The sequence below is a fragment of the Apodemus sylvaticus genome, chromosome 4 (genome assembly GCF_947179515.1).
Source record: "Apodemus sylvaticus chromosome 4, mApoSyl1.1, whole genome shotgun sequence".
In the NCBI taxonomy this organism is placed as follows: domain Eukaryota; kingdom Metazoa; phylum Chordata; class Mammalia; order Rodentia; family Muridae; genus Apodemus; species Apodemus sylvaticus.
Window position 1 is genome coordinate 79,762,975 of NC_067475.1, and position 20,799 is coordinate 79,783,773.

The 20,799-nt window shown below is 55.8% G+C and overlaps 1 protein-coding gene across 3 annotated transcripts; it reads left to right on the forward strand.

Moving 5' to 3' along the window:
- The first annotated feature begins 934 nt into the window (after positions 1 to 934).
- Positions 935 to 19,158, forward strand: Ntrk1 (neurotrophic receptor tyrosine kinase 1). Of its 3 annotated transcripts, XM_052180185.1 has the most exons (17): positions 935 to 1,205; positions 5,787 to 5,861; positions 6,091 to 6,162; positions 7,844 to 7,912; positions 8,626 to 8,771; positions 8,933 to 9,078; positions 11,339 to 11,471; positions 13,422 to 13,751; positions 14,092 to 14,109; positions 14,271 to 14,326; positions 14,549 to 14,651; positions 15,082 to 15,228; positions 15,508 to 15,638; positions 15,782 to 15,954; positions 17,066 to 17,306; positions 17,588 to 17,746; positions 18,794 to 19,158. In XM_052180185.1, exons 1-17 carry the CDS (start codon positions 994 to 996, stop codon positions 18,977 to 18,979), a joined length of 2,397 nt encoding a protein of 798 aa, XP_052036145.1. In that variant the 5' UTR covers positions 935 to 993; the 3' UTR covers positions 18,980 to 19,158. The 3 variants fall into 3 exon arrangements, with proteins under 3 accessions (XP_052036145.1, XP_052036146.1, XP_052036147.1); XM_052180186.1 differs by lacking the exon at positions 14,092 to 14,109; XM_052180187.1 differs by lacking the exons at positions 5,787 to 5,861; positions 6,091 to 6,162; positions 7,844 to 7,912.
- Positions 19,159 to 20,799: the final 1,641 nt, after the last annotated feature.

The following is a 20,799-nucleotide window of genomic DNA, read 5'->3' on the forward strand; positions in this document are numbered from 1 at the left end:
ATGGGATGATCTCTTAAACGTGACTCTTATACTTGCAGACAAGAAGGTCATTGCGCCATTTAGTGGCCTGGATTCTGGGCCTGAGACTTCCAGGTCCACAAATACCAGCCAACGGTTCCCAGCTCCCACGTCCGAAGAGCTAAGAGATCTATTAATTTTTCCTCACAGAAATCGATGCTCTTGTCAGGACGGCGATCGACGCCAGGCTTCGTCTGCCTGGCCATACCCTGGCTCTGGGGCCCCAGCTGGATGCTTAGGATTGGGAACTGACCCTAAGATCAGAGGCACAGCCTAGTAAGGCTTGGAACTGCTCTCCCAGGCCCTCGAAGCCCCAGGCCGAGCGCAAAAGCGGGCGCGAGGGCTTCTAGCGCCACCCGGTGGCCTCTTGCGGACCCAGAGGTCTCCACTTTCCGATCTCCCTCCCGCCGTGTTCAAAGGACTCTCCCCTCCCCTGCTTTTCTCCCCAGGTTCCAAGCCCACCATGCCGAAGCCCTCTCCCTTTCCTTGCTTGGGTCTGGAGAGCGTTCATCTAACTTGTTCCAAGTGACATGCACACTCTCAGGCAAAGTGCACCGTGAGACTGGCTGGGATGACCTGGACTTCAACCTTTCTCCTGTTCAATCTCCCCCACCCCGTCCCAGCAAATCTGAAAATGCAGCTGTTTTACTGTGAGAAATAAGGTATCAGCTTCCTAGCTCCCCCAGTCTCAGAAGACACTTGTGAGGCAATCTGTGCCAGTCCCCCGCCCCAGGTCTCCTACAGCGCGAGAGACACTAGGAAGGCGAGCTGGCATTAGGGCCCCGAAAGGGGAGGGGGGCACTGGGGGGCATCGGCAGGCGGGGCGGGGCGGGGCGGGGCGGGGCCGTGGGTGCCGCCCTCTCCTGGCGGCTGGTCTTTTAACACCGCCCCGCGCACGTGTCGCGCGAGGCCGGGCGGCGGCAGCTAGGAGCGCACGGACGGCCGCACGGCCCGAGCTAGGCGGGCGCCGCCGCGATGCTGCGAGGCCAGCGGCGCGGGCAGCTGGGCTGGCATCGCCCGGCCTCGGGGCTAAGCGGTCTGATGGCTTCGATGATGCTGGCCTGTGCCTGCGCCTCATCCTGTCGGGAGGCCTGCTGTCCCATGGGCCCCTCGGGGCTGCGCTGCACCAGGGCAGGGACCCTGGATACCCTCCGCGGCCTGCGGGGCGCCGGGAACCTGACGGAGCTGTGAGTGTGTGTGTGTGGGGATTGGACACGGGCGGGGGGGTGGTCAGGAGGGCACAGCCCTTCCTCGAGGGCGCGCACTTACCTCTGGCTTGAGGGGCCAGGCTTGGCTGCCGTAGGAGACTGGCACGTGTAGCCTTTGGCTGTGCTGCGGGCTGCTTCTGCTGCTGCCACCACCCTGGCAAAGCCGCGCAGTCACTGTGGATGTCGCCCAGGTAGCCTAGCTGTGGTGCTAGTTTGGGGCAGAGCAAGACAGAAACTCGGAAACTCGGTGGATCGGTAATTGGTGCAAAGATGTAGGATAAGAACCTTTTTGTGGGGTCCGGTCAAGAGCCTAAGTTCCTAAGCCCATGGAGGAGTGGTTAGCTGTGCAGAATTCGGCAGTGTGGCACCTTTGCTATCTTCTCTTTCTTGGGGGGAAGCCAGCCCCCAACCTCTTCCTTGTCATGCCTAGGAAATCCAGCTCTTCTCTGGGTTTGTGACTGAGCTGGAGTTGGTGGGAGATGGTGAGGAACCAGCTTGGTGGCTGGGCTCTTTTTTCCTTTCCATTAACCACAAGACTCCTTGATTTGGATGTGGGAAGCGAACCCACCTTTGCTTCTGTCTCTGCTCTCCCATCTCTCCTTTCTCCCTTGTCACCCTACTTGTATCAGGGAGTCAGGGCGGTTGCTGAGCGATCTCCCTTTTTCCAGGCCCAGAGCTGGGAGGAAGCTTCAGCTCTGCAGTACTTTGCTTCTGTGCAATAATCGGTTACAAAATACTCAAATATTTTGTAACAGCTAGTGAAACCTTTGAGAGTATAATTGACTCTGCATCACACAGTGATGGCTGGAAAATACTTGAGTATTCTGCATCCTGGCGGAGCTAGCAGCTTGCAGTGATTGGCACCGAGTTACTCGGGCATCTTGTGGTAATTAACGGAGGTACTCAATCTCTCTATAATGGCCCTAGGGAGACCAAGAAGAGAGGAGATGGCCTTGTCTTGGTCTGGGTCTAGGCTCCTGCATGATGGGACGGGACATGAAGTGTATGTAGATGGCTGCTACCAGGCCTGTCCATTCAAACCAGAGTCCAGCGTCCTGACCTGTTCCATCAACGCTCTCATTCCCCAGAGCCTTTCAAGACTCCAAGGGAGTCCAGCCCAGGGACACGGGTAGTGGGCAAGCCTGGGCTATAAAGGACGAGGCTGGCAGAGTGATAAGCTGAGATGTCCCCCCTGGGTGGGGCCTGATCCTCCCAACTCGTCCTGCACAGATCTCTCCCTCCTCCCTCACCCGCATAGCTAACAAGGAGCTAATGGACTCGAATAGACAGATTGATTATGAATCTGAACAAATGAGGCGGGCGGCAGAAGCACACACACTGCCTGACAGCTCACACATACCCAGCTATACAGATCTGCTCAGCAACTCCCTGGGTCCCTATAGCGGGAAACCCTTGGGGACAGAACAGGGATCTGAGCTCTCTCAATGTGGCTAGCAACAACTCCTTAGGCCTCCAGGGGGAGGATAGACACACGCCCATCCTATGGGGGTCAAGGCTGGGATCAGGGAACAGAGGAGTCCTTGGGCTGACCGGTTCCCTCGCTGCTCTTTTTTACTAAGGGAAAGCCCCCAAACAAGGGGAAGAGTTCTGAGACCCGTGAGTGAGTCAGGAGCCCCTAGCACACATGGGGATGGGGAGGAGAGAGGAAAGAGGAGGACATGGACATGCCCTTGCAGAGGACATGTCATTACAGGGAAGTGAGTTCACAGGAACTCACAAGATAGGACTACAAGATAGATCTACAAGATAGGATTACACCCACAGCCGCTCCACCCCCAAGTGCTGCTTGTTCTCTGTCTGTCTGTCTGTCTGTCTGTCTTTTTTGCCTCCCTGGTTCTCATTCTCCCTGGCTCTCAGTCCTTATCTCTGCCTCAGGGTCTCCCTCTCCTTATTTGTGTCTCTTTCCTCCCCGTCCCAGCGCACTGTCTCCTCGCTGTCAGTCTCTTCTGGGTTTTTCACTCTTTGTTTATCTGCCCTCCCTCTGCCACCCGCCTCCTCCAGGCTCCCATGTCTCACACTGGATCTCTGTCTCTCTTCACCCACATACTCGGACTCCATCCACTCCACAATCCTCTCCCCCTTCCTGGGTCCCTCACAATTAAGGAGGGCCTGGGGCGGCCAATAGCTCTCTGCTTCTTGCTTGCTTTGAGAAAGTGCTGGAGAGCAGAGAATAGGGGTTTATGCGGGGAAGATCCAAAGGCTTTGAGGGGACAGAGAGAGTGGGGTGGATTTGTGTGTCTATGTGATTGGTGTCCATGAACCCAGATGGTAGTAGCCACAGAGTAAGTATGTTAGGGAGTACACGGTAGCGTGACAGTTGGAACATCCTTAGCACTGGGTGGAGCAGGCGCCCCCAGGAGCCTGTCCTTTGTGGAATGAGTCTCAGCATGACCCCCCATCACTGAGCATATGTGCGCTGGAGAAGCCTGCTGTAAAAATGGAGCCCCAGGCCGAGAGTGGCAGTGGGCACTGACTAACACGCCTTCTCGCCTTCTCATCTGTGTGTGCATGGGAGAAGTCTATGTGAGCTTTGTTCATGTCCTCCGGTGAGGGCCCGAGGGCCCCTGTGTGTTTCTGTACACTTGCCTCTGTGTTGCAGGAGGCATGTGAGAGTCTGCATGTATGTAAAGGTGAGGGTGCATGTGTGCATGCATGCACATGCATGGCTTGTGGGTCATGTCAGCATGTGGGGGCATGGGCATGAATGGGTGTGTGAAGTGGGTCTGTGTGTGATTCGTACATGTACTCGTGTGAGGGAGGTGGGTGGGTTGTGGGGCACAGGGTAACTCTATTGAGGTCCTGACCCCTGTTGACCCGCTCTCTCCCCTGTTGACCCGCCCTCTCCCCTGTTGGCCCGCCCCTCACTCCTGTTGACCCACCCTTCTCCCCTGTTGACCCACCCCTCTCCCCTGTTGACCTACCCCTCTCCCCTGTTGACCCATCCCTCTCCCCTGTTGACCCACCCCTCACCCCTGTTGGCCCACCCCTTTCCCCTGTTGGTCCACCCCTCTCCCCTGTTGACCCACCCCTCTCCCCTGTTGACCCACCCCTCTCCCCTGTTGATCCACCCCTCTCCCCTGTTGATCCACCCCTCTCCCCTGTTGACCCATCCCTCTCCCCTGTTGACCCATCCCTCACCCCTGTTGGTCCACCCCTCTCCCCTGTTGACCCACCCCTCTCCCCTGTTGACCCACCCCTCTCCCCTGTTGACCCATCCCTCTCCCCTGTTGATCCACCCTTCACCCCTGTTGACCCATCCCTCTCCCCTGTTGACCCATCCCTCACCCCCTGTTGATCCACCCCTCTCCCCTGTTGGTCCACCCCTCTCCCCTGTTGACCCACCCCTCTCCCCTGTTGACCCATCCCTCTCCCCTGTTGATCCACCCCTTTCCCCTGTTGACCCATCCCTCTCCCCTGTTGACCCATCCCTCTCCCCTGTTGACCCATCCCTCTCCCCTGTTGACCCATCCCTCACCCCTGTTGATCCACCCCTCTCCCCTGTTGATCCACCCCTCTCCCCTGTTGACCCACCCCTCTCCCCTGTTGACCCATCCCTCTCCCCTGTTGATCCACCCCTCTCCCCTGTTGACCCACCCCTCTCCCCTGTTGACCCATCCCTCTCCCTTGTTGACCCACCCCTCTCCCCTGTTGACCCATCCCTCTCCCCTGTTGACCCACCCCTCTCCCCTGTTGACCCATCCCTCTCCCTTGTTGACCCACCCCTCTCCTCTGTTGATCCACCCCTCTCCCCTGTTGACCCATCCCTCTCCCCTGTTGACCCATCCCTCACCCCTGTTGATCCACCCCTCTCCCCTGTTGATCCACCCCTCTCCCCTGTTGACCCACCCCTCTCCCCTGTTGACCCATCCCTCTCCCTTGTTGACCCACCCCTCTCCTCTGTTGACCCACCCTTCTCCCCTGTTGATCCACCCCTCTCCCCTGTTGACCCACCCCTCACCCCTGTTGACCCACCCCTCTCCCCTGTTGACCCACCCTTCTCCCCTGTTGACCCACCCCTCTCCTCTGTTGACCCACCCCTCTCCCCTGTTGACCCACCCCTCTCCCCTGTTGATCCACCCCTCTCCCCTGTTGACCCATCCCTCTCCCCTGTTGACCCATCCCTCACCCCTGTTGATCCACCCCTCTCCCCTGTTGATCCACCCCTCTCCCCTGTTGACCCACCCCTCTCCCCTGTTGACCCATCCCTCTCCCTTGTTGACCCACCCCTCTCCTCTGTTGACCCACCCTTCTCCCCTGTTGATCCACCCCTCTCCCCTGTTGACCCACCCCTCACCCCTATTGACCCACCCCTCTCCCCTGTTGACCCACCCTTCTCCCCTGTTGACCCACCCCTCTCCTCTGTTGACCCATCCCTCTCCCCTGTTGACCCACCCTTCACCCCTGTTGACCCATCCCTCTCCCCTGTTGACCCACCCCTCTCCTCTGTTGACCCATCCCTCTCCCCTGTTGACCCACCCCTCACCCCTGTTGATCCACCCCTCACCCCTGTTGGCCCACCCTTTCCCCCTCTCCCTGCAGCTATGTGGAAAACCAGCAGCATCTGCAACGCCTGGAGTTTGGGGACCTGCAGGGCCTGGGGGAGCTGAGAAGCCTGTGAGGACTAAGGGTAGACAGGGTGGGATTGGGCACAGGGTGGTGGGTGTCCACACATATCAGGATCTGGAAGGACCTGAGAGTCTGGGAGAGGTCTGGGAGGCTCAGGAGTTTGAGGGGGTCCAGGTAACTTTGAAACAAAGGGTTGGAGAGGGGTGCACATCTCCAGGGGTTTTCTGGCCTGGGTGGGCAGAACGCAGAACTTAAATTCCTCTCATCCCTTCCCTAGAACCATCGTGAAGAGTGGCCTCCGCTTTGTGGCCCCAGACGCCTTCCATTTCACCCCTCGACTCAGTCACCTGTGAGTGGCCAGGCTGGATCCACTGGTGGGGGCGGGGCTCAGGAGGACCTCCAGCCTCGGGCTGCTAATGGACTTTGTGCTCCCCAGGGAACTGTCCCGAGGAAGGTCCAGCCTGGTCTCCCTTCCTTAGGGCATTTCTTTCTGCTTTGGTGTTCTGTTTCTCATCCAGTCAGACTAGAATCTTTGTTGATTGCTTCTATGTTCCATGCATGCCTCAGAGGCGCTTCTCATGAGCACCTATCCAGGCTCTGCCTGGGGTTGATGGGGCGGGGCAGGAGCAAGACCCCTGGTCCTGGTCAGGATTTCATCTCCTCTACTGTGAGGTGCACTGTGGTGTGTTGTCCATAAGGCCAACTAGGAAGGTGGTATGTTCCGGTCGCTCCTTCTCGCCCTCCTCATTCCTGAGCGTTACAGCTACTTGTTCTGTAGGGGACAGAGGGTCATGGAGTGGGTAGCAGATGTGCTTAGGGTCCCTGGTAGTCCCTCCCTGGGGTGCCATTCACAGAGTGGGCTGAGTCCTTTAAACTCTCAGTTGGGTCCAGGGATTTAACAACAAGAGTGATGTTGTGTTACACACTGTATGCCCTGGCTTTAAAATGTCCACTTCGGGTTGGAGATGTGGTAGAATAGTTGTCTACTCTTCATGAAGCTCTGGGTTCGACCCCCACCGCCACATAAGCCAGGCGTGGCCATACATACCTGTAACGTTATTACTGGGGAGGTGGGGACAGGAGGCTCAGAAGCCCCATGCCATTCTCAGCAAGTTCCGGACCATCCTTTTGTCTCAACACAACACAACAACAACAACAACTTAAAAAGAATATTAAAATGTGTCTTGGGTAGCAGTTCATGTCTCTTATGGCAGTGGCTACTTGAAAACAACCTGGGGACAGAGAAAATATGGTCCCCATTTTATAGATGAAAATTCTGGGAATTAAGTTGACTGAGGTCACATGACTACACATAGCCGGCTCTGCTCCAATTCAAGGTGGCGGCGCACTGCAGGTGTTCCAGGGCGAGTCATCTCAGTCTTTATAAAGTCAAGGTTGGGTAGGCAAGATGAGTGGTTAGGGCATGGCCCTCAAGGGTGCTAGCAGCAGCAGTGTATGGGCGGCACTGAGCCTCTGAAACAGTTTCCTGGGGGTGGGGACAGAGCCCTGACTGGGCTTTCTCTTCATTATCACCAGGGAACTCTGTCCCTGGGCTTCTGCCTACTGGAAGGGCTCTCAGAGGAACAGGGAGGAAGGGATGGGGGCCTGAGGAAGTGCTTTGACATCCCTGTCTTGAGGTTAGGCGGGGGAGGAGGCTGTGAGAGCCTTGGTCCTCCCCCCTCCTTGGTGGGGAGCACAGATGGAACCCCTTACCCCAGCTGTGGCCTCAGCACTTCGCCAGCTGGGGCTGAGGTGTGGGGGCTGGGCAACCGGCTGTTCCCTTGGAGCCTTCTCCCTGGGGTCAGGCAGGGGGTTAACTGGGATTATTAACCCATGTTGTCCCAAGGAGAAGTCTGTACTCAGAAAGACTTACCTGTCTACCCCATTCCCACATCCCCACATGTTCTCAGGCGTAGTGTGATGTTCAAGTTGACTTGGCTGGGGGTGGGGGGGTAGCAGCCTCCTTTGGACTTCTGCCTCAGACTGAGTCAGAGTAAGGTCGCTGGCTCAGGGCATCTGTTCTTCCACAGGAATCTGTCCTCCAATGCTTTGGAGTCCCTCTCCTGGAAAACTGTGCAGGGTCTCTCCCTACAGGACCTGTGAGTGTGTGGGCAGGGGCAGGAAAAGGGGCAGGAAAAGGGGCCAGCGTATGCGATATGTAGCTGTGCATGTTTGTGTCGCCAGGACTATGTCACTGTGTCTATGTGGAGCAGGGGAGGGGTGGGAGGTGGGGCATCTCTGGAGACTGTGTGGTGTCTGTGAGCATGTACTGGGGATTATGTGCATGCCTGTCAGCCACTCCCCTCCCACCCCTGTCAAAGCAGAGCCTGCAGGACTGTCCTGGTCTGGTCTGGTCTGGTCTGGTCTAAGCAGCTTATATGGATGAGTAGTGTGTGTGTCCAGAGGTTCAGGGCTGTGCTGAGCAGACCATGGTCATGCTGGTGCTTGTGGAGGGCAGCCCCATTCCCAGGACACACACACTGGGAGATACACAGAATATTCCACATGTGTGTGATGGGTCCCTAAGGCCGGTGGGCCATGGAGACCCACCCTTCCTGCCATCATGCTTGACTCCTCAATCTAGAGCTGGGCTAGAGGAGTCCCATGCAACCCTCAGCTGGCATCTACAACAGTCTGCCCTTACTTCTTAGAGTAACTAAAGTCTTGCTACTGTGTTGGTTATGGACCTGGTCCAAACTCTCCCCTTCTGCCTAGACCCCTGGGTAGCCAGTCATTTCCCAAGCACTGCCTCCTGGCTACTCAGACCTGTCACACCCTCTTTCTCTGACTCTTAGCATCCCCTACCCAACAGGACCCTGTCAGGGAACCCGCTGCACTGTTCCTGTGCCCTGTTATGGCTCCAGCATTGGGAGCAGGAGGGGCTGTGTGGTGTGCATACGCAGAAGCTTTATGACTCTGGAGACCAGTTCCTCCCACTGGGACACAACACCAGTTGTGGTAGGTGCTGTTGTAGAGGGGGGAAGCCTGGGGCCTGCCTGGGAGGGACCTTGGTAGCATTGGCAGGGGTTATGGACCCTGGAGGCTTGGGTCCATTGGTCCGGGTGGGGCTCACCAGCCTACACTTAGGTTCTAATGCCCCTCCACACCCTGGGTGGCAGATGTACCCTCAGTGAAGATCCAGATGCCCAATGACTCTGTGGAAGTGGGGGATGACGTGTTTCTGCAGTGTCAAGTGGAGGGGCAGGCCCTACAGCAGGCTGACTGGATCCTTACAGAACTGGAAGGGACAGCCACAGTGAAGAAGGTGAGAAGCCTTGCAGCCCCTCAAGGGGGACAAAAGACCAGGCCATAAGAGACAGCAAAAGTAATGACGAGCACATGGGGAGACTGGAAGGACAGAGATGACTCAGACATCAGGCTGGGAATAACAGCCAGGGGACTGCAGGGCCTCAGGACAGGTCTGTTGGACCCCCAGATCCCCCAGACCTTGGGCTCCATCTCTGAACACCATGCTGGCTGCAGAGAGGGAGCTGTAGCTCACGTGTGAGACCCAGGAGGGGCCCAACAGGCCAGTCTTCCCATGCACTCTCTTCCTAACTTGGGAAACTGAGGCCTGGGGCCAGGACAGGATCTGGGTTCCATTCCCAGAGCCAATTACAAGGGCTTCTGGATCTCCCGGACACTCAGGAAGCAGCAGTGCTCTCTTGGATGTGTTATGAACACATTAGTGAAGGGCAGCTGGCTCCAACTCTCACTATTTATTTTAAAAAACGTGTGCACACATGTGCACTGGCACACATGTGCACTGGCAGATGGGGAGGTCATAGGGCAAGCTCAGAGGTCCGTCCCCACCCTCCATCTCATTCCAGTTTTTTGGTTGCTGCTTGGCCGTGAGCTTCCAGAGCGTTTCCTGTCTCTGCCTCCTAGCTCACTTATAAGATCATTGGTATTATAGGACCACGATGCTGAGCACGGCTTTATGGGGGTTCTAGGGGATCCGAACACAGGCCTTCATTCTTTCACAGTGAGTTATCTGTTGAGCCTTCCTCTCAGCCCTCGCTAATTACTTCTTGGAATAACTCTCAGGGGAAAAACTCTGTTTCTGCCTGCCTTTTTGTTTTCTTGTTTGTAAATGGAGGTAGCCATGATGGCTCTCTGACATCCTCCCTCCTCTCGCCTTTGGTCAGACAGAGATGCCTGGGCTGTTTCTTGGGCCTTCCAGAGAATCTCTCACCTGGGCATCTTCCCAGGCCTTCTGTCCATTCTCAAGCTGGCCACAAGCAACTGACATTAGCTACAGTTGACTTTGGAGGTTCCCCTGCCCCCAACCAAGACAGTGTTTCTCTGAGAAGCCCCCTGGCTGTCCTGGAACCGGCTGCTGTCCTCTCCACACACCCCTGTTAGGGCATGACTTTGCTATGGAAATTTTCAGGAAATAGGTGTTAGTGACATGTCAATTCCCTGAAGAGATATCAGAAACTGGGACTTCCCAAAGTCGAAAGAAGATGTCTCCACACGCAGACGTTGGCTCTGCTCTGCGTCTCCCTTCTCAGTCACTCACAGGCAGCAACCTTGCACTGGGTGGGAAGAGCCACTCGGCGGCCATGATGCCGGGGTCTCCCTCTGTTCCTTGCTCCAGAGGCCTTTAGCAATTGGAGTTGACTCTCCTTTTGAAGTGAAGCTCTGTAGGCTGAACACCCTCCTCCCATAGGTCTACTTCCTAATCCCTAGATGGGCACAACCCGTGGTCAGATCAGAGCCAGGTAAAGTTGTGAACGAGACCTCTAAAGTTGCTGGGTAGTGGTGGCACACACCTTTAATCCCAGCACTTGGGAGATCGAGGCAGGAAGATCTTGGAATTCAAGGCCAATTTGGTCCACAGTTCTAGACTAGCTAGGATGACATGGTGAGACTTAGTTTCTGGGCATGGGGTTGGGGAAAGGAAATCGGAAAATTCTGCTGGCTTCTTCAACTTAGAAGCAATTGCTGAACTCATCAAGAGGGTCATATTCCACACGTGGTGCAGCCACGGTTTCTTAGATAATCCGAGGTTTTAATCTCTTGATGGTGGTTCAGAATCAGCCATTTCATCTCTGAAGTCGCTCACTGGCATCTTTTTCCTTTGCCGAAGGAAGTGATGCTGTGGCCAAAGCTGCTTCCAGCTGCGACCTGTCCCTTTGTTTCTGACCTTCCTGGACTGGCTGAAAGGGAGTTTGCAGGAACTCCGTGAGCCGGGACTCAGTTGGCAGGGCTCTATGATGAGCTGCATGTGAATGTGGAGGTTGGCATCTGGCTATCGCCGACTGGCCTCTTGATTGCCACCTCTGTTTAAGAGCACTGTCTACCTATTTTGAGGCTGTTGGCTGGCCTTTAGGTATTCTCTGAGCCAGGAGCTACTCTACAAACCGCAAAAGAGCCCATTCTCTGCCCACCTTCCCTTTGCTTTCCCAGCCCTCCCTCTTTCCATATGGGACCAAAGGGCTCCCAAACACATCCGCTCTATCCCCCATCTCCCGCCTTTGCCTGCTGAAGCCCTTCTGATGACTCTCTCTCCTCTGGTCCAGAAATCTGGAGATCTGCCATCCCTGGGGCTAACTCTGGTCAATGTCACCAGTGATCTCAACAAGAAGAATGTGACGTGCTGGGCAGAGAATGATGTGGGCCGGGCTGAGATCTCTGTCCAAGTCAGCGTCTCCTGTAAGCCTCTGTGACAGCCCCTGCACCCACCCCCACCCATCTCCTCTTCCCTGAAAAGAGGGAGGGGGGTAGATGGGATGGTGAGTGGGCGTCTCCACAGCTGCTCCCTCCCAGCTGTTTCCAGATTCCCATGAAAACCTGATCCTGCTTGGGAAGTCCTGGGGGCTCCTCCAGGCCAGAGGGTTATATAGATGGATTTCTTTCTGGCCCGCTGCCCAAGCTTGCTACCTGAGGCCCTCGGCACCAGCTGTAGGCTGGCCTCAACCCCTGTTTCTGTTTGTCCTACCACTTTTTATTTATTTATTTCACTTAGGATGTTAGTCTAGGTTTCAGATAACTACTTTATAGCTGGTGAAGTCTCTGCTAGTCCAGGACTGAACTTCTTCCAACTAGGGCTGACATTTGTGCAAACTGAACTTTGTGGGTGGAATGAACTCAGGCCTGGACTTCTCGTGAAGGGGGCTTACGTAAGTTCTGCACCCTGCCCTTAGACAATCAAGGGGGTACAGCCATAGATAAGCATCCTGGTCGGAAAGGAGGGGAATTCCTCTCTTGAGTTCCTCTTTATAAGTGTTGCCTAATTTCTCTGGCTTTGCCAATGCATTATCTCCGATCTATGTTCCAGCACCAATTCTTTTTTATTGTGAAACACACATAGTTATGCACACCAAACATGCACGATATTCATTTACATATTTATTTAGAGACAGGGTCTTGCAATGGAACTCATGCAGCCCTGGAACTGTTGATCCTCTTGCCTCAGCCCACACAATGCTGGGATTGCAAGATTGTCACTGCTGGATAACCTACATACATACTTTAAGGAAGAATGACACTCGCCAGAGCCAGGTGTGGTGGCGCGCGTCTTTAATCCCAATACTCTGGAGGCAAAGGCAGGTGGATCTCTGTGAGTTCAAGGCCTACTCGGTGAGTTCCAGAACAGCCAGTGCTGTTACAGAGAAACCCTATCTCAGAAAAACAAAAACAAGCAAACAAACAAACAAAAAAAGAAGTACCCTTGCCAGGACTTTAGAAGACACCTTCCCTCAGTCCCAATTCCATCTCTTCCATCCTAATTTTTATGTTAAACACTTCCTTGCTAAAATCATTTTCCACAAGGACTAGAAACTGCACAGCTTTGGCCATTTTCTATTGTTTTAAAGCACTGATTGCTTTTGCAGAGGGCCCAGGTTGGGTTCCCAGCACCCACATGGGGCTCACAACCATTCGTAACTCCAGTTCCAAGGAATCTGAGGCCCTCTTCTGGCCTCCAAGGTCACCAGGCACACATATGGTACACATACATATATCCAGGCAAAATGCTCTTACATAAAATAAAGCTTAAAAATAATACTTTTCTGCATGTCTGCTTCCCTATTAATAAAATTTTGTTTGTTCTTATGCATTGTATAAGTGAAAACTTTATGTATTCTATTTTCTTCTGTTTTCCTTTGTCTAAACTTTGTATTTGTAAAACACATCTGTGGCAACAAAAGTAGCCATAATTCCTTTATGTACTACAAACACTTCCTGGTATGAATGCTAGTAAGAATTCTCATAGATTGTATGAGTTTATACACATACATTACCCATATAGTCTGTTTTCTTTTGAGACTTTTGATTTTTCGGGATTGTGACTACCTCAAAACCATGTTTCTTGTCTGTCTGTCTGTTTCCGTGTTGTGCTGGTACCCAGGATCTCCCAAGTAGCTTGGATGGCAGGCCAGCCACTAGGCCTGTGCTGGGCCCCATGTGTGACCCTTAAGTCTCAGATTTTGTCCATTTTCTGCCATATTCAGTATCGTATGCTAACTTTCTTCCAAATATGTGTCCTAGAGGATTTCGTAGGGTCCGCTGACCTGTTTTTCCTGACCTGTCCCCTGATTTGTTCCTCTGCTGGATTCCCTCCAGCCAGTCTCCCACTTCCTGTCACGTGCTTTCTTCCCGTAGTCCCAGCCAGTGTGCACCTGGGCAAAGCGGTGGAGCAGCATCACTGGTGCATTCCCTTCTCCGTGGACGGGCAGCCCACGCCGTCTCTGCGCTGGCTGTTCAACGGCTCTGTGCTCAACGAGACCAGCTTCATCTTCACTCAGTTCTTGGAGTCGACGCTGACCAATGAGACTGTACGGCACGGCTGCCTTCGCCTCAACCAGCCCACGCATGTCAACAACGGGAACTACACCCTGCTGGCTGCCAACCCCTATGGCCAGGCGGTGGCCTCCATCATGGCTGCCTTTATGGACAACCCTTTTGAGTTCAACCCCGAGGACCCCATCCCTGGTGTGAGAGCTACCCTGACCCCTGCCCTGCTCCTGGGAGGACCTGGGTGGAGATCCAGCAATCAGGGGAGGTCTGGCCTCTGCCTGCGTGACCCTGGTTCCCAGAGCTGGTGGCCAGCTCCATGCTGTCCTCTTTCCCTCTCTCTCAAGCCAGGCCTGCTAAGGCCCTGAGCTGTCCCGTCTACCCAGGCTAAGGGGAGGGCTATGCCCTCTGGGCAGCTACGGCCCCCTCTCTCTTGAGGCCCAGAAGCCTATCTATCCCATAAAGGGACATCCTGGAGGGGAGGGCCTCTCTGTTCTCCCTCTCTGACCGCTTTCTCTCCTCCTCCTTCCTGCCGCAGTCTCCTTCTCGCCAGTGGGTGAGTTGCCTGGGCTGGAGGGCAGCTGTATTGATTGTCTCAGAGCTGAAGGAAAGGGGACAGCTAGCTGGGACCCCGAAGTGTGGCCAGGGTGGGGAGCTGCTCAAGGAGACATGGCAGTATGTGCCAAGGCCCACCCTCTGTGCCCCGTGTCCCCACAGACACCAACAGCACATCAAGAGACCCAGTGGAGAAGAAAGATGAAACCCCTTTTGGGGTGAGTGTGGGGTGTGGAAGCTGATGGGGGGTGTGGGTGTGGGTGGCCAGGCATGGCTCCTTTACCTGTTGCTTGGAGTCTGTTGTGTCCTGAGCTTGGTTAGCTGCTTTCCCAGTTCAGGTTACTAGAGAAGCTAGGCACAGGGCTGGGGACCTGGCTCTGGGTTCCACTATAGGATGGAACTCAGAGTGCAGAAGTCTGTAGGCCTGACCCTCCTTCTAGGTCTCTGTGGCTGTGGGCCTAGCCGTCTCTGCCGCCCTCTTCCTCTCTGCCCTCCTCCTCGTGCTCAACAAATGTGGACAGAGGAGCAAATTTGGGATCAACCGTGAGTTGGCGGCAGCGGTCTATCTGTCTGTCTACCCATCCTACTGGCTTGATTTTCTGCTGGCTCTTCCCACCTATGCCCCGTGTTTGGCATCTTGTTGAGGGGGGTGTTTATGGGGCTCCAGCTGTATGTGTACTGGGCTAGGGCAGGGCCGTTTTAGAGGCAGCAGCTCTTGGTTGGTGGCTGAGCTGGTGTCACACACTGCATGTGTCTAGGCGGCCCAGCTGTCAGAAGCACGGGAGTTGCTTTGGCACCAGGAGTCAAATCAAGAGAGGCCCTGGTACTCCCCTCCCCTTGCCTGCCATCTTGCTCTGGCGCTGCTCTGCCCCTCCTGCTAGTGGGGAGCCTGGCACTATTCAGGCTAGTCTGGGCAAGGATGGGGAGGGTGCCTGGGCCATGGTGTCCCATGTGGGTGTGTCTCTCCCCCCAGGCCCTGCTGTACTGGCTCCAGAGGATGGGCTGGCCATGTCCCTACACTTCATGACACTGGGTGGCAGTTCTCTTTCTCCTACTGAGGGCAAAGGCTCCGGACTCCAGGGCCACATCATGGAGAACCCACAGTACTTCAGTGATACCTGTGAGGAACTGTTACAGTAGGGCGAGTGTGAGTGTGGTTGTGTGTATGTGTGTGTATGTGTGTGAAGCCCCTGACCCAGGCCTCTCCCCATCCTATCTCAAAGTCTAGCCTGTCTCCCATCTCCAACTCTGTCCACGGCGCTGTACCTCCGGCACTGGACTCTCCCTCGACAGATGCTCCCACCCACCCACACCCCATTTCCTGTGTCTGCCCTGCCCTTACCACTGCCCCATCCTGCCAAAGCCAGGGCTGCCTTCTGACTTTGCAAGCCCCTCCCAGGTGTCCATCACATCAAGCGCCAGGACATCATTCTCAAGTGGGAGCTAGGGGAAGGGGCCTTTGGAAAGGTCTTTCTTGCCGAGTGCTACAACCTTCTGAATGATCAGGACAAGATGCTGGTGGCTGTCAAGGTGAGCCTATGGTCCTGGCCTGGCAGGGACTGCTGGCCTGTGTCTCTCAGTGTGCCATCGTGTCAGGATGGGGATGTTTGAATGGAACAAGATGAGATGGGGTTGGGGTGCCCTCCAGTTCCGTTCCCCATCCCGACCCCCAGGCACTGAAGGAGGCATCCGAGAGTGCTCGCCAGGACTTTCAGCGCGAGGCAGAGCTGCTCACCATGCTACAGCATCAACACATCGTGCGCTTCTTTGGAGTCTGCACCGAGGGTGGCCCTTTGCTCATGGTCTTCGAGTACATGCGACATGGAGACCTCAACCGTTTCCTCCGGTACAAGAACCCAGCCCCTGGCCTAGTCCCTGGTCGCTTCCCTGCAGGAGTATCCTTGCTTGTTAGCGGATCTGACTTTCCAGAGGCTCTAGGGAGTGAAGGTCTGTGTGCACTGTCTATAGGACTCAGCTACAGGAGGACATGAGTAGGAATGTACCCTGGAATTTAGGGGGGCACTGGGGGGCACTCAAAGCAGATCAGGCAAGTCAGCCTAAGGCACATGGAGATGGGCTGGTAGAGGAACTAGTCAAGGGGAGGCCATGGAGAGCTATGTCCTTGTTTGTGGACAGCTTGCAGGCCGAGCCAGAGAAATGTCACATAGACAGTCCCAGGCTGTGTGAGGAGCAGCTGGTGGTGCACCATGGAGCACTGGGAGGAAAGGAGAGACTCTGAGGCAAGCCTGGAAGGCTTTAGGCAGGAGGCTTGGGCCGCCATGTTTCTGGCTTGCTCTGATGACACGTGGGACCTCCCTCCCAGCCATGTTCCCTGGCTTACTTCCCTGCTCTGGACTGGAGGCTCGGTTTCAATGTCCCTTCTTCCCGGAATCCTTCTCTATCTCCATCCCTTGGTGTGAGCTTATTTATGCTCCACTCTGCTCCAGTGCCCTGGTCCCAGAGGTGTTCAACAAACAGCTAGCAAATTGGAGAAGGCAAAGCAGCCAGCAGGAAGAAAGAAAGGCTGGGAAGTGGCGGTGACACCACCATGTGGGGGTGACACCAAATGATCAGGATGGCCTGGAGAGGGGAGGGGACAGGAGATTCAATGAGGACTCAAGTTGCTGGCCTGGAGCTGGAGAGGCTCCCTTCATAGGGCAGAGTGGGACAGGGGACTGGAACAGTGATGTGACATTAATGGGGACCTGGGAAGCTGGAGACAGGGGCTGAGTTCCTTTGAGGACTAAGGACAGTATCCTTGGGGGTAAAGTTGGCTGTGGAGAAAGACAAGCCTGTTTTCTCCCTTACCCTTCTCCCCAGACAGCTGCCTCCTCCTCTTCCGCCATTTTTGCCCTTAGTGTCTTCCTTTCTTATACCCAGTTCTCAAATCCCCTCCACAGGGGCTCCGTCCACCCAGCTCCTCCCTCTCAGCTTCTCTCTGTCTCTTTCTTTCTCAGGTCCCACGGACCTGATGCAAAGCTGCTGGCTGGTGGGGAGGATGTGGCGCCTGGTCCTTTGGGCCTTGGGCAGCTTCTGGCTGTGGCTAGCCAGGTGGCTGCGGGTATGGTGTACCTAGCCAGCCTCCACTTCGTGCACCGGGACCTGGCCACACGCAACTGCCTGGTGGGTCAGGGACTAGTGGTCAAGATCGGAGACTTTGGCATGAGCAGGGACATCTACAGCACAGACTATTACCGCGTAAGCGTCCCTAACCCCTCCCCAGCATCTGTACTGTACACAGCTTCACTTGGCATTTGTACAGCCCTGCACTGGCGAACTCGCCCTCCTCTTCCTCTAGCACTGTGAGCTCTGGTCTCTGGTCTCTGGTCTCCCATCTCTTCCAGCATCTCAGCCCAGGGTGGGAAGCTATCTTCTCTACTGGTCCCTCAGTCAGGGCCCTGCCGTACCTTGTCTGTTTAAGGTGGTAGGGATGGCTTTGTGGTTGTCTCCAGAGGAGGTGATACAGTGTATCTCTGCAGGTGGGAGGTCGGACCATGCTGCCCATCCGCTGGATGCCACCCGAGAGCATCCTCTACCGCAAGTTCAGCACCGAGAGTGACGTGTGGAGCTTCGGGGTGGTGCTCTGGGAGATCTTCACCTACGGAAAGCAGCCGTGGTACCAGCTTTCCAACACTGAGGTCAGCTCTGCCAGGCATCCTCGGGCCCTGCCCTCAGACCCTGTTCTGTTCTCCTCTTCTAGTCCTTCTTTTGTTCAGTCTTCCAAACCCAAGTCCAGCTGGCTCCTGGAGGGCCCTTAGAAGTCATTGTGTGTAGAGTCATTGTGGGTAGAGTCTGGATAGCCTGTGTGTCTTATAGGTCACAGTGGGCATTTACAGGGCAGAAGAGAGGGGTTGGGAGAGGGGACAGCAGGAAGGCTGGCAGTTAGCTGGAGGGGGACAGCCCTGCCTTCCCCTGGCCTTCTGGCTGGCCACAGTTGGAGCAGACCCCAGGTGTTTTGTCTCCTCAGCAGCTCCCCCAAGCCTCCTCCTTGCCTCACAGCTGTCAGTTTCCATTTCCCCTTCTAATGCAGTCTGTTCCCCGGAGGCTGATGGGGTGGGGGAGAGGGTTATAGATTTTAATTTTCTCAAGCACTGAGAGAAGGAATGGAATTAGTGCTGCCCATAATCTAAGTCCTGTAATGGGGTTGGGGAGAAGGGGAAGAGGCACCAGGCGCCTTCCCCAAGCAGCTCCCTGTCACGGGCTCTTTGTCAGATCCCCCCTGTAGCCGCCCCAGCGGCACCTCCTGGAGTCTAACTATGGCTACAGTGTCTTTTCAGCCAGCTCCCTCACAGAGTGCTGTTCACCAGAGGGAGAAGGAAGGGTCACCTCTGCTCTAAACCGGAACAGCCATTTTCCCCCCAAAAGCTGTAGTCAGTCCCACACTGCTCTCCTCGGAAGCTGGGAGGCTGAGGCTGATGGTCTTGATAATGTCGTGCCCTCACCCTTAGCACCCCGCCCGGCAAGTCATCGCTGGGTGTCACACTAGCCTTCTGGAGGCAATCCTAGAGTCAGTCAGCAATTATTCCCACTTTTTAGAGACAGAGCAGTAAAGAGCCTGCCAAGAGTTTGGGGGGGCACCATACAGCTCAGTCAGTCAGTCCGGGCCCATCTGGGTGGGACAGCCTGTAACCTTCCTGTCCCGAAACCCTTAGTTTGCTCTCCTCTCTGTCCCTCCCGTGGCACAGGCTATCGAGTGCATCACGCAGGGCCGGGAGCTGGAGCGGCCGCGCGCCTGCCCTCCTGATGTCTACGCCATCATGCGCGGCTGCTGGCAGCGTGAACCGCAGCAGCGTCTCAGCATGAAGGATGCGCATGCGCGTCTGCAGGCCCTGGCACAGGCGCCACCCAGTTACCTGGACGTTCTGGGCTAGGAGCCGAGTCCGGGTGTCAGGCACCCTGGGCTCCCTCAGTGCTACCACACTCAGCTCTCACCCTCAGCATGTGGAGGGGACGGCAGGCGGGCAGCGTGGGGACCGGCAGGCGGCAGGCGAGGGTGGCCTTGCTCCATGGCCAGCATCCATCGTAACAGCAATTATATTTATTATCCCTGGCTGTGTCTCTTGCCCATCCATTCTTGGGGAGAAGGGCTTGGGGACTCAGTAGAGGTTGTGCTTTCTGGAGCACACCCCCTTCTGCTCCACACAGCTGTCTCCCACTTCATCTTCGCCCCTCACCTGGTGGTGACAGCCTGTCCACACCCTCCCTGTCTGTATTTGGCCTTCACAAAGGCTGATGCTGGGGAGAGGGAATAGGGCCCGGGGGACGGCAGCCGTTGGGGGTGGGGTAACAGAGCAATCCCACATTAGAACAAATGATCAAGACAGAAACTGGTGTGTGTGTGTGTGTGTGTGTGTGTGTGTGCGTGTGCAAGTATGTCTACAGCAAGGATTGAAGGACAGACCCTGGTGGCACGCACCTTTAACCCCAGCTACAGAATTCTGAGTGCAGCAGGAGAATCTCATCTTCAAGGGTCTACCCGGGCTTTGGAGTCAGTTCAAAGCCAGCCTGGGACACTTAGGGAAACCCTGTCTCTAAACAAGCTCAAAGAAGGCTGGGAAATAGCCCGGCAAGGCAGTAGAGCCCTTGCCTGGTGTGCGCAGGGGCCTGGGTTCAATTCCCAATACTGTGGGGGTGGGGGATGGGCGAGCGACTGAAGATGGAGATCAGGACCCTGTTCCTACCCCTCCGCTGCCCTTCTCGGCCCTGAAGCTTTGAGGTCAGCGTGTAGAGGTGGGACTTGGGCAAGGTGGCTTCCTGAGGCTAGAACTCTGGTGCTGTCCCATGCTACTCAAAGGGCAGATGGGGTCTACCTTTCTTTGTGACCCTAATTGAAGGGCCCGAGGCACCTGTCACATTAATATCCTTCAACTCCAGCACGTCAGGGGGATAGAGCCAGGCCCCTGCAGAGGCTTGCTTCCATCCTGGGGCTGGAATCATCCAGGCATCTCAGCCTTCACTTCCCATCACCTGCTGGGCTCCTGCAATATCACATGCACGCTCACACAGCTCCTGGGGCAAATGATGGCTGTCTCCTGTCCCTGGGTGCCCGGTTCCCTGCCTTGTCCCTGTGATTCAATCTGTTCTTATCACCCTGGGCCGAGCCCTGCAGTGTGTCTGCCTCTTGTCCAGGCTGGTTCCAGCTAATGGAGGGCTAGCCCAGGGCGCAGGCTGAGTGGTGGGGGGGTGGGGGGGCTGGTCCCCAGGGGCCCTGTTGGCAGGCTCTCCTTTCCTGCCTTGGGATGGGCGCTGCTGCTTCACTGAAGAAGGGACAGAGCGGAGGTAGCAGATCTGGCAGGTGAGGCCGTGGACAAGAGCCACAGACATCGAAGCTAAGAGACTTCAGAGGGAGGCGCAAAGACGGGGAGCTGAGATCCCACAGGAGCCGGGGTTAGTCACACATAGGCAGGGAGGGTGGCCTTGCCAGCCCCTTCCTTCAGTGCCTCTGTGTCCTTTGATCCTCATGTGGGTGAGGGCTGGGTATAGCAGATTTGGAAGCCTTGCTGAGGACACAGGGCTCTGCTCTGAGGTTTGCTGCACTGAGAAGGATTGAAGCAGGGCTTGGAGGCCAGAGAGCAGAAGAGACCTGAGAAGCCTACAGGGCATTTCCAGGGTTGATTGTGGGAGCTGGGAGACTCCTGAGCCCTGCTGGGGGATTACTGCAGAAGCTGAGCCCAAGAGGCACAGAATTCTG

Bases quoted from the DNA above. Each gene is read 5' to 3' on its own strand.
- Ntrk1 (XM_052180185.1), top strand. From the start codon at position 994: ATGCTGCGAGGCCAGCGGCGCGGGCAGCTGGGCTGGCATCGCCCGGCC. The intron at 8,772-8,932 runs GTAGGTGCTGTT...CCTGGGTGGCAG, and splicing joins GGGACACAACACCAGTTGTG to ATGTACCCTCAGTGAAGATC. The intron at 15,955-17,065 runs GTACAAGAACCC...TTTCTTTCTCAG, and splicing joins GACCTCAACCGTTTCCTCCG to GTCCCACGGACCTGATGCAA.